This window comes from Phalacrocorax carbo, chromosome 15 (genome assembly GCF_963921805.1).
Source record: "Phalacrocorax carbo chromosome 15, bPhaCar2.1, whole genome shotgun sequence".
NCBI lineage: Eukaryota > Metazoa > Chordata > Aves > Suliformes > Phalacrocoracidae > Phalacrocorax > Phalacrocorax carbo.
In genome coordinates, this window is record NC_087527.1 from 7632402 (window position 1) to 7645114 (window position 12713).

General features: G+C 54.5%; 1 protein-coding gene across 1 annotated transcript in view; it reads right to left on the minus strand.

Annotated features, from left to right (window-relative positions):
* Positions 1 to 12713, minus strand: part of MYO18B (myosin XVIIIB) — a 73146-nt gene that overhangs the window by 56191 nt on the left and 4242 nt on the right. The window contains exons 8-12 of the mRNA XM_064466687.1: positions 12101 to 12243; positions 10883 to 10983; positions 10255 to 10318; positions 8485 to 8629; positions 395 to 565 (exon numbers count right to left, since the gene is read on the minus strand). Of these exons, the coding sequence (XP_064322757.1) occupies positions 395 to 565; positions 8485 to 8629; positions 10255 to 10318; positions 10883 to 10983; positions 12101 to 12243 (624 nt within the window). The remainder of the gene's footprint in view (positions 1 to 394; positions 566 to 8484; positions 8630 to 10254; positions 10319 to 10882; positions 10984 to 12100; positions 12244 to 12713) is intronic.

Sequence of the window (12713 nt, forward strand, 5' to 3'; positions counted from 1 at the left end):
CGTCCAGGCCTCCTTGCAGCACACGGACACACGCAGCACAATGCTGGCACGGCTTCATTTGTGGGCACAGGAAAGGATGCCCACCCTGCTGCTTTCCTGGTTCCGGGTTTTCTCCCCTCCTTTTCTAGAGAGACATCTCACAGCATTTAAGCCACATCACATGCCTGCCAGTGCAACTACCTGAATTCGCCTCATCTTCAGGTGTCCCTAAGGAGTGACAGGCAGGGTCAGCTGTAGAGCTGAGGATAGCTACGTGCCAGAGCACAGTTAATAATTTAATTAATATGAACATACTTAAATGGACGTCACTGCCTGAAAAGTCCAGAGCAACGCAGAGCAGAGCCTTTCCCTATCACCCATAAATAAAGGAAAAAGGGAGGCAGCATCCCAGTACCTGCTGGGCTCTCCTCCGCTGGGGGCAGCCGGCTGCCTCGTGCCGTGACCTGCGCCAGGATCTGCTTCAGGTGGTGTTTGAAGACGGCGGTGGTGAGCTCCTCCAGGTCGCAGCCCAGCACCTCTGCAGCATTGCTCGCACACTCGAATTTCATGAACTGCTTCCTGCCAACTGAGGAGGGGGATGAGGGGGGGCACAAATGGGTCGGGCAGAGCCAGCACGAGCAGAGCCGGGCTCAGGCTCAGTGACTCTGGCAAACATCCCTGCCCATTTCCATGTACAACCCCTCAAAATCAAAATAGACTGCTGTTTGCAGCGTAGGATGGGGAGGCAGGTGGAGGCACCCTGCTTTCCTTCCATCCCCCCAAAACTGCTGGATCAGCCCTTCCCTCATATCCCTGACAGGCAGTTTCAGACCAGGCACTGCCCTTGCTGACCCACTCAGAGCAACGACCCTGCAGCCCACAGCCTGGAAATGTCCTTTGAGCAAAGAGTTCGCCTGGGCAAGGCAGGCAGGAGCTGTGCCGGTGGGCGGGGTGGGAGCCGAGCCTCTGCCCCCCAGCATCACTTGGACACTTGGCCGAGACAAGGATGCAGAATAGCTATAAATCAATCCACGTCAAAAGACAGTTTCCACCTTGAAGGGCTGGCTGCTAGGAATTTGTAGCATCTCACTCCCATCTGCGTAGTGTCACTAACTGAACCGAAAAGCTTTTTGGTCCTCAAAGTCCATCTGCCTCCTGCTGCAATCCCTTCTCCCTCAGAAGCAACTCCTGTATCTCTCTCTAGGCAACAGGCCTGGTCTCGGTGGCCCACTCGGCTCCTGCTCCTGCCGCGTGCGGTACGTGGGGCTGCCCTCCCTACGTACATGCTTCTGCTAACAACAGCTGTAAGGATTTTCTCAGCTTTGCAAGATACTTATCATATTAAAGGCTGGATAACTTGAGAAAGGTTGACTGATTTGTCCCTTGGGCAATCATTTAGCATAAGAGGGCCTTGGTTTTTTTGGTCAGAAGATAGTTCAAAATTTCAAGGATCTCAAATCAATGCTTTTGAACCTATTTTCCCTGCTATAGTGCTCCCCCGGTGCTCAGAGCATCCCACCTGCCCAGCAAGACCAGGAAGAGAAGAGATCTGCTCCAAAGGGTTTTGAGGCAATTCAGAGCAAGTCAGGAACCAGATGGACCACACAACCTAGCCGGGCTGCTGCTGCGAGCATGGCATCAGTAACATTGTGCATTTCAAGAGCTCCAGTGGAGCAAACTAGCAGATGTGCTTATGGAAGCTGATGGGATTACAAACCAATCCCTCAAAATCCCAGATCACCTTCCTCAACCCCAGCAATGTTTGCTGTCCCCGTCAGCCTGAGAGCAGCACTCCTCCCAGTGCTGACAGCAAACAGAGCTGGCACACATTATTTACATCCAGCAACAGCAATACCAGCTTAATGATTAAAATCAATAGGGAAGCAATCTGCAGGATAAATCCTTTTACAAATCCAGGAAGGAAAGGTGTTGCAGAGGCAACCGGCTGGCGCACGCTCAGGAACACAGGGGGATGAGCAGAAATGGGAGCAAATGAGCAAAGTCACCCAGAGACCTCTGGGTAGCACTTTTAGGTGGTGATGGATGAGGAGCCAGCTCGGGGCCTCACGGCTCAGATGAGCCCTTAAAATGCAGCAGGCAGCTGGTGGCAGGGGAGAGGGTTTGGGGTGGAGAGCGGGAGATGGCCACATTCTGGCCAGCCCCATGGGGCACCAGGGTCCCCTGCTCCTGGCCAAGGTGATGCACAAAGCAGCAAAAGGCCACTTCCCCCAGAGCCGGGGGCTATGGGGTGCTTCACAGCACACCCACGAGAGTCATTCCCTGCTTTCTCTTCCCCTTTGATCTTTTCCCATTATTTTTTATTCTGACTGAATTACTCCAACATCAAGGGCTGTGTTGGAGCAGACAGAGGAATTGCCTCAACAATCCAGGCTTTGATTTATTTTATTTTCACTTGTTTTCATCTGAGCTGGCTGGACAGAGGCTGATCCCCATCAGGCAGACCTCCACACGCTGCTACATGCTGGGGAGCAGAGGGGCTGCACAGACCTGCTCCACCAGCCAGGCTCCTGTGCAGCATCCCACGCTGGCCATTCCAGCATCCCTCGCCAGCCCCTCTAGCATCCTGTGCCAGCAGCCCCGGGATAAGCAAGGGGCTCTGCTCAGCCCAGCCTGCTGCATTGCAAAGTCTTCCCAACGGAGCAATTGGAAGTGGGGAAAGCAGATGCCCATACCGTGCTGCTCCAGTGTGGAAGGCATCCTGCTGCCCTGGGCAGAGGGATGCACTGCCATCTTTCACACCTCCACAAAACCAATCGCTGTATGACCAGCATGTGGTGTCAGAGGCTGGCGCGATGCTGCCTGGTGTATCAGTAGCCCCTGGACGTGTTCCTTCCCCCACCGGGGAGCTGGCCCTTCAATGCTCCCCAGATTGCACCCTCACTGTTAGCACCTGGTGTGTGCTGTCAGCAAGTCTGGGGCAGGGCTGCTGCTGCAAACCCCGCTGCGCCCGCGCTGTGCCCACACCTTGCCCAGCTGCGGGTCTGCCCAGCCCGCACCCGCCAGCCCCCAGCAGCCCACCCCAGGAGAGGCCAGGCACCGTTTCACACCTCATAAAATATAAACAGCGGCAGCGGCGTGCAGCCCTCCTGGGTGTAGTGTGACCATTGTAAAACACACCAGCTTTAACACGTAAAAGGTAATTACTTCGGCCCATTTAATATTTAAGAGAAGCAGCAGGAAAATACAGGGTCAGCAGCAGCTTCGTCTCGCTCGCATGCCCACAAGTGCTGCTCAGGCAGCAGCAGGGTTTCTGTTGTTTATTTCAGTTCAGGAAGCGTGGGGAGCAGCAGGGAAGCCTGGAGGGGCTGGACCCCATCCCTCCGTTACCCATCCCCACTGCCGCCTGGGCTGGTACCCGCGAGCTGACAGCAGCGCTGCCCGGGAATGGAGGGGAGCTGCACCATGGGCTCTCTCCTGGGACGGGGCAGCTCAGCCTCACCGCAAGCCCCCTTCCCGTGCAAGCCGTGCGGGTTGGCATCCCCGTTCACTTGCCTTCCCAAGCCCCCTCAGCTGCTCAGGATGCACGTTGTCAGCCTGTCCTTTTTCTTCCACTTATTTTGTCATTAAAACATTTGCACTGCTAATGGGACAAATAAAAAAGCCCATTTGTTCCTCTTTATTACCCTGGGAGGGGACAGAAGAGAGAGGATGCTCCTCCTGGCTTGAATGGTTAATTTATTTGTCCTGCACTAAATTCTCCAGTCTATTCTCTGTTGACCCATTGCCTGATGTATGACATATTAAAGCCTATATATAACAAAGGGAAGAGCTGTGTAATAGCATGATTAAAGAAATCTGCCATTCTGGCTGCATTTCCCCGACTGTTTGTAATAAAGATGTCAGAGCACTGAACAGATAGTGCCATATCTTGGCGTACGGGGAGACAGCCCACCCAGACCAGGAGCCATGGTGGTGATCATAAAAACCTCCACAAAGGAGAGGCAATGTCAACAGGAACTCTCAAGCCAGCCCCCCCAGACCCCCGACAAGCTGGCAGCAGCAGCCAGGCTCCAGCCAGGACTCTGACTATTCCCAGAGTTTTCTGTTCCTGCTTCCCTGGCTCTGAACCCTGGACCACGGCCAGGGCATGGAAAAAAAACAGCTCCTGTGCTGAGCAGGGATGTGCCGGGGGCAGACCCCCCCCAGCACCCTGCTGCCCGCAGGACTGGATCTCCCTCCTGCTCCCAGCACGGGGCTTGAGCAGCTCAAAGCACAACTTCCAGCAAACCTTGTATTTTGCAGATCCGGGCAACAGACCATGCAGGTCTGCCCAGTTTGTGCTCCAAACCAGGGTCCCCCTGCCCTGGACACGTCCTTCTGCCTAAATCCTCCCTCTTGTCTGGGGAAAAGAAATCCTAAGGACATCCTCCAGTGTACAGAGGCTTATGGCTGGATGGTCGCTACACTGTGATCCAGTCCCTGGAGACTGTGTCACCTTGGTTTGGGTCTTTCTCATGAAGGCATCAGGCTTCATCAGGGCAAAACTATTGCTCCTGAGGGTTGCAACTCAAGACACGGAGAGCCACCATCCTACCAAAAACAAAACATGCAAAATCATCTGCGCTTTCCTCTACAACAAGAAAACCCAGGTGCTGAAGAGAAAAAACTTTAACAGAGAGAGAGAAAAATTGGCAAGATCAAGAGGCCAGCCCTAATGCAATCCTTTCCAAGAATCATTTTGATGAATGATGCAGGAAAGCGGAGGAGCCCTTCCTGTCAGGAGGAAGGTGGTCTTGCGCTCACCCACAGCACAGAGCTACAGCATCGCTGGTGATTTGACTACACCCAAGGCTACTGTTGGGCAACAGCCCCGGGACAGCTGCTCTGCAAAGGAAAAGCAACGCTAAAGCAGGGGCAGAGGCTCCCTGCGCTGGGTCCTGTGCTCTCTTCACCTCCAACGCCAGCAAGGCTGTTGCAGCCAGTGCCACGGAACATGCAAGCGGCACCAAAACCAAACTAACAACGCCTGGGCTTTCCTTGCAAACCTGTCCCCTCTGCGCCTACAGGAATCCCGGGGAAAGGAGGGGCTGCAGGAGGCTCCCCCCGCACAGAGCAGACTGCAAAGGCTTACACCCTGCAGGCAGGTATCTGAGAGCATTGCAAGGTGGAGCTGCTGGGAGAGGAACGATCTGCACACAGATTCACAGTGTTGCTTTATGCAATTTGCTGCCCGGCCTCCTCTGTGCTCCCCTCCCGATGGCAGCCCCTGCGCCGCCGGAGCACCGGGCTTGGGCTGCGCCGGCAGCGGTACCGCAGCTCCATCCCCACCACCCTGCTGCAGCCACCGGCGCATTTTTCCCTCTGCAACAGTGACCACCCTGGGGACAGAGACATTTGTCACAAGAGGGAAATTCTGGTGCAGTGCTAATTACGGATATGCTGTTCCCTCCTCCTTTTAGCAACAGGCAGCAATAAAAAATTAGGGTAAATCTGGGCATTGGGTTTGGGTGGAACTAAGAACAAAGTGTCATTTCCACATCAATTACGGAAAGGTCACTACATCTCAGAGGCTGTAAAACAGCAGCAATAATGCAGGTTTAAGGCTTTTTTCCTCAGCTCTGGTGATAAAGCAGTAAGTCAGCCGAGTCCACTCCTGACTGACATCTATGCTCGGGAAACTACATAATTGATGCCTGTTGGATGCTGCCAGGTGCTCTCCCCCTTATGTTTTGATGGACGCCCCCGTTACTGTACTTGGCTAAATGACTTCCAGCCCTTCTGGAAACTTTCCATTTCACACTAAAAGGGTGTTCAAGGGGGTTTTCATCCCTGCTGCTCCTGCCAGCCCCATCTGCCTGCAGGCTCTGGAGAGACGCAGCAGGACACTGCGCACTGGCATGTGGGACCCCAGGCTCACCTCTCCTTCTGATCCAGCCACGACATGACCCAGGCCTATCTCACAAATCACTCGATGCCTTGTCTTCCTAATCAGGGATGTTCATTCTCCTGCTTCCTGAGGGAGCGATGCTGCAGTGGTGGGGCAGTGCAGGACCCAGCCTGGGCCATGGCAGCCCGCAGCTGCCAACCGCTCGGGCATTGCCCCCTTGCTACTTGCTGGGGGTCTTCCCTCCTGGACCCCAAAATACCCCCTGGCTGCCTGGGCGATCCCGCCCCTCCGCCGTCGGAGCTGCTGCGGGGAAGGAGCCCTATCCCCGCGGTGATGTGGGAGGGCAGTGGATGTGGGGTGCTGCTGACCTCCGCAGGGCCTGGGGGGGGCTTGCAGCCTCCCCTGCCCGAGCAGCAGCTCCAGCCCCACCCCCTGCACTTCTGCCCTTATGGTTTTCCTCCATCCAAGGGGTTCAGGCCGCTGGTTTTGCAGCAGCCTCTGCCCAGTGCACCGGTGGGAGCCACGCTTGGCTCCCGGCCATGGTGCATACCCGCCTGCAGCACGGGGAGGACTTCAGTGACTTGCAGCCACTGGAAACCCAGTCATCTCTATTAAAGGCACACGGTGGGAAGCCCGCAGAAAGCAGGGAGTCATGATGCTTTCTTTTTATAACAGTCAGCAAAACGGACAGCTTGAGACCGAGCTGAATGCCGACCCCCAGCTGTGCCTGAAACCTCCTTCCCGGTTAAAGAGGCAATGAATAAATGAAAATATGTAATGTTCTGCAGCCCACAAAGGGGATTGGAAGCACTTAGGTAAATGGGTACCTAGGATGCCCCACTGGCCTCTGGATGTCGGGCTGCTTTCTAACAAAAAGAGCTGCTCTAACACGTATCAAAGCCAATGGGAAATGCTGACACCAGGACAGAGCAGGCTTTTGAAATTCAACCTTTTCTTCTCAGTGTTTTTCTATCTGCAAATGTATTTCCCACTCTCAGCCAGAGAGAGGCGGTGCTCTTCACTCCTGTCTCATTCCTGGACAAACCAAATTTGTGACAAGATGGTAGCCATCAGCAGAAGGAAGAAGGTGCATTTAACCTGCGCTGGGGCGCAGCAGCCGGAGCACGGCACGTGCCAGGGCCGCTGCCGCTGGGATGGCAGCGGCGGCGTCTGCGACAGCGGCCACAGCGCCTGGCTGCGCTCCTGAATGCAAGAGAAAAGCCAGCGATGAGGCTCCCTTTGGTGAGCTTTCAAGAAGAGGATTTTGAATATACGACTTCAAAGCGCATGAAAGGGGAAGGGAAGAGACGGCTATCAGGAGACAGGTTTAACCACATTAAAAGAGTCATCGCCCCCACTGAGACTTTTGCTTCATCCAGCTTTGATCCATTTTTTATCCATATTTCCTTTCATTTCTCCTCTTTTGTTGACACACGATGGGGGAATCAATACCAGAGTGAGCGATGCTGAGACATGCTCTGGTTATTAATCCCATACCCAAGTCCACTCCAAAGCCACAAGCTCTGCCTGGAGCCACTATTAACATCCCTATTCATGCTGAAATAATTGCAACAAGATTTGTTTAACATATCATTCAGTTCACTTCTGACTTGTAGGATGCCTGGGACTGAAAGTTCAGTAAGTTTGAGCAAACCAGCTCAGCTCACGCAGCAAACCCTCCGTGGCCAACACAGTAACTGTCCCTTCATCTGCCTTTGAGCTGGTCACTCTTAAAACGAGTCGCATCTCCAAAATCTGCTCTCCTGAAAACTCTCAAGGCAGAAGGGCTTTCTTTTCTTTTGCCGAGAGCCTTATCCCACACTTCAGCCTGAGACAGCAGATTCATTTTTTTAAAAGTTGGAAGGGCATCAGGGGAGATGGGGATGGGGAAAGCGAACACCAGAGAGAAAGAGAAAAAGAACTCGCTGTAAGTGATGACAGCATTCATCCCTTTAAAATAATTAATAAATGATTAATGGCATAAGTTACCATAAGATGTGTTATGACATGTTGCAGAGACATTTATAAATGTCTATGGCTTAGTTTATAGCAGCCTTTATGCAGCCCTCATAAATTGAAGTGTGTAAATCAATGTGGCTGTCTCTAAAATGGGTTAGAGCACATCTTAAAATAATTTATAAGGGATAAGGCAATTTCTATATGCCTGTATTAACAAAGTCTTTATAAATACAATCTTCATCCAGACTCATCCTATTATAATTCAGTTACTGTATTAGACACTCAAGAGATGATAAAATTATTGCTACCTGAGGCTGTCCCTTCGCAGTGTCACTGGGGACAATGTGCCAGCAAACAAGTTACCTACCCTGGTCCTTCCCAAAGAGCAGGCACAAGGCGTCGCCTTGCAGCCCCCATCCTGTCCACACATGGCCATGGGACAGACCCACTCCAGAAGCCCCCGTGGGCAGGAAGCCAGCACGCAGGATTGCCCAGCTCAAGGCAGCAGCTCCGCGTGCAACCGAGATCTCAGAGCAAGCGCCCGATCAACAGCCTCCAGGCAAGCATCACTCCTGAACTCTTCTTGGTGTGCAACATGCCCAAGCACTGATCGCCACTGGGACATGCTTTCTCACCCTCCTCTAACCCCTGGCACCAAGACAAGGTGTAAGGAAAGGAGAGGCAGGAGCTCCCCTTACCTTTACAGGCCCCAGCGGCTCCCAGGTGGTAGATGCCAGCTAAGATGCGCCAGATGGCCGCCTGCTCCTCCGCCGTGATGCCCAGCGTGCCCATGGCTGCCCGGAGCTGGGTGAATGCTGCTGAGGCTTTCTGCTTCTCCTCAGGCTGCAGGCGGAAAGAGATGGGAAGGGAAACGTCACCGCCTCTGCCAGAGCATCCCGAGTGCTGGGCACAGGGGAGTGCAGGGATACACATGGGGGGAACACAAAAGGGCATATAAAAACCATATAGCCAGCAAGGAAAAGACAATAAGGGACTCTAGGAACAGTTTGGACAGCAGTGAGAGAAGCCCCTGGCAGGTTCCTCAAGAGCCTGGCATTAGGAGCAAGGCTGGGTACGTCTTCTCGTTGTACAACACCACATAATTCCCACTTCAGGAGCATCTACAGCAGCAGCTCCTGAAGAGGTCTATGGGGCGGCTACTCATGAGAAAACACAGCTGAGGTCCACAGTTTCTCCAGACTCAGACAAATACCCCGAATACTTGTGCCACAGGTGTCACAGCAGGGATTATCCCCAGCGGCTGTGGGGATGAAGGTTGGGATGCCGCGAATCAGATTTTCAGTCTCAGCATCCAGAGTTCAGAAAGGAAAGTCTGACAAGTTTCCCCAAATTCCGACTGAAACCAAACGCAGCACACCACTGCTCTGACTTTCCTTCTGGGCTGGTTCCAGAGCAGGCAAACAAAGAGCTACCGATGTCCTGCTCAGCCAGGCCAGGCTGCAGTGCAGGATTTCATGCCCCTGGGGATCTTTTGGGCAGTTCGTCCTTCCACACACCCGTCCCCAGTGTCCTGGGCACTCCTCGGACAACCCTGCCATGCTGTGCTGAACCAAATGGCCAAGCCTGGCTTTCCAGGGACTTACATACACCATGGGGAACATCAATGGGGGGGAGGAGAAGTGGCGATGGGGACTTTGCAGAGCTCACGCTCCCTGAACTGCAGAGGTGCTGCCCAGGGCTGGTGGTGCCTGGCCCCTGCTGACCCTCTGCATCCCAGAGGGAAAAACCTCCGTGCTGGGATGGGGAACCCACAGGAATCAGGGGCTGTGAAAGGAGGGTAAAACCCCATCTCTGAACCCAAATCTGCTGCTGCATCAGCAGGGCGAGGACCCATAGTACACCGCCGTGCCCTCCATGAGAGCTGCTGCTCAAACAGCTGATTGCTTTGGCTGCCAGACCAGAGCAGGAGCTACCTAATGAAGACTGAATATTGAATTCATCAATAGATGATGTAACTGCAAATTGCTGCGATTCATCCCAGAGCTTTGGCTCATAAGCAATCTCCCTGATCTTTACAAACAGCTTAGACTAATAAGGAGCCGGTGCTGGAAATCAAATGCTGTACTGTTAGCTCCTCAAAATCACATTCTGGGCTCTCCAAAGGATGCACTTGCCCCACCAAGAGCTGCTGCCATAGGGAAACATCAGGGATTGTTGGTCCTGGGGTGTCTGAAACCTGAGCACAGACGCCAGGCAGCCGCAGCCCAGGTGTTAGCAGATCTCCTGCTCTGGTGTGGCTGCTGGAGGGGTGCTGGAGGCTGTTTGGGCAGATCCTTGCTCACACCCTGACATTCACTCCCTCCCTCCATGCACCCAGTACAGCAGCACCATCCTAGAGTCACCCAGCAGCTGAGGACCCCAACATGGCCTCTAACTGGGGGTGATGAAGGGCATGTGCTGCAGCATCCCGCTGCAGGTGGCTGCATGGCTCTGGCATTTGTCCCTACCTTCAAGAATGGCTTGATCCCAAAGGAATTGCTCTCAGTCACCTGGTGCAAGTGCAGCATCGTCCTGGAAGTAGTTACAGAAAATGAGACTCAACCTCCTGCATGCCCCAGCACTCCCCAAACCCCCTGCCCTCTCCTCGGGGACCATCTCTGGCACCCACAGAGCCCCTTTGCCTTTACAGCGACATCCAAGGGGCCTTGTCAGGAAAGGTTCCCGTGGCTCTGCCCTGGGCAGGGGGCCTGAACCAGCACCAGATGTGCCAGGACCCTTTGTCCAGGGCAGCCTGGGAACCCACAGCTTGTGGGGAAAGCCAGAAGCGAGCAGGGAAAGGCACCTCTATCTCATTTGATCAGCCCAATTTCAGTTTTAGTGAAGGGGCAAAAAAAGCACCAGAAAATGCCCATTTCCTAGAAAATCTCTAATATATAACGGTATAAAAATCCCTGCAGCATCACTAATGTTATCACACTCACAGTCTCTTTCTTATCAGGGAGGTCTCAAAAACCACATTGCTGGAGCAAATTTGGGTATAAATCACAGGGAGTCCCTCAGCAATGGGGGTACCCATCAGCTGAGCAGCCAGGCGAGGAGCAGAGCCACCCAGTGCCATGGGAGCCACACACCCACCTGTGTGCTGCATCCAGTCCCGCCAGCATCAGGGGGAAGACATTGAAGCTGCTCTCTCCATGGGGCTGCTGGGCAACGCGGCCCTTCTCCAGCAGCATGGTCTGGGGGAGGGAGCAGAGGCAGGCATGAGTGGCAGCCCCCAGCGTGCAGGCAGGGACAGCCTCTCGGTGCGGGTAGGGTGGCTGCTGTGCCAGGGTGTCCAGGTGAGCCAGGCATATAGGGAGGAGAGGGGACAGGGGTACGTGGAAACAGGGATGCTACTGGGAGCTGTCAAGGAGGGGCTGTTCTCCTCGCAGGGCCACGGCTGGCTTTAGAGGCTGCTCCTCCCACCCAGAGCCTTGCGCTGCAGGTCGTGCAAGCAAGAGCCAAGTCGCGCCCCAGGTATGCATCAAGGGGCAAACACTTCAGTGCATGGGTGCAACACCCACAGTCCCTCCCTGCCTCCAGAGGTCTGGGCAATGACATGGCCCTAGCAGAGATGCTTCAATGTCTGTGTCTCAGCAATGGATAAGCCATTGCCCAGGCTCGAGACAAGCCTAAGTCTGCCTCCAGCCTTGTTAAGGTTGTTCGGTGCCAGCACTGACACCAGGAACACCTAGTGTCCCAGGCAGAGCTGGGACCCCCCACGAGCATCCTAGGAAGTTACTAGGGGTCTGGAGAGCAGATGCTCCCAGGAGCACATTCCCACTCCTGCACAAGGACGTCCATGCTGGGCCATTGGCTTCCTGCTGGTACCGGGGCAGAGGGGGGGCAGCAATGGAGCAGCCATGGGAAGCCCTGGTGTTCCCCATGAGCAGACACCGGCTCAAGACCTCCCCTCCATCAGCCAAGGCCCAGGGCCATGGGCAGCTCTGATTAAAGTGCCTTTGCATGAAAGCCCTCAGAGGCTTCTGCTCAAGGCTGCCAAGTAAGGTGCTGCTAATGAAATGCTGAATTATACATTTTCTCATAAACATTTCATCCCAGCGCTATTCTGCACTCCCTGCCAGGGGAGGGGGTGGTGGGCTGTGGGGGACCCCACCACATTGCTGGCAGAGCTTCTACTCAGCTGTGATCTGGGGACACCTTTGGTCCAGGAGGAGAAGCAGAGCAAAGCATCACTCCTCTTGTGCCCAGCCTGGCCAGGAAGCAGCACAAGGGCTGTTTGCCCCCATCCCGAGGACCCCAGGTTCAGCCACAGCCCTCCCATCTCACCAGGCGATGGGTCCCGCAGGGTACCTGGAGGTGAGCAGCGGTTATCCGGCCAGTGGCACTGAAATCCAGTGACAGGACCATGGAGAAGCGCGTAGAGCTGCTGCTGTGGCTGGTGGTCACGGACCCAAAGGCTCCCAGGATTGTGAACATCGCCTGGATCTTCTCCACTGCAAAAGCAGCACCAGCAGCCTCCTGAGCCTCCCTGCGATGGCTATAGCCATGCATCGCTCTGGTGCTTGCCAGGAGAGAGCCAGACTGTACCACTGCCACAGCACAACCTCAGGGCTGCAAACAGGTGCTGGAGGAGGCTTCTTCTCCTGACTGCACCTTCGCCTGCTCCTCCCGGGTATCTGTGCCAGTGCACAGGGACCTGGGGCACTGGCCGAGCATGGGGTTAGCACCCCACACCAGGAGAGCACATGTGTTGGGAGGAGGGGCACATGTCAGCCTGCACACACCTCTACCCTGCTCCAGGCTGTTCACGAGCCCTTTGCAAGAGTATGGTGTACCCAGAGCTTGCTCCAAAATCCAAACCTGCCCTCTAAAGCTTAACAGCGCTTCCTCTCAAGTCACCAGTAACTTGATCAGATGAGAAAAGTGCTGCCCCAAGCATGCAAGTAATTCCCTTCTGGTGCTT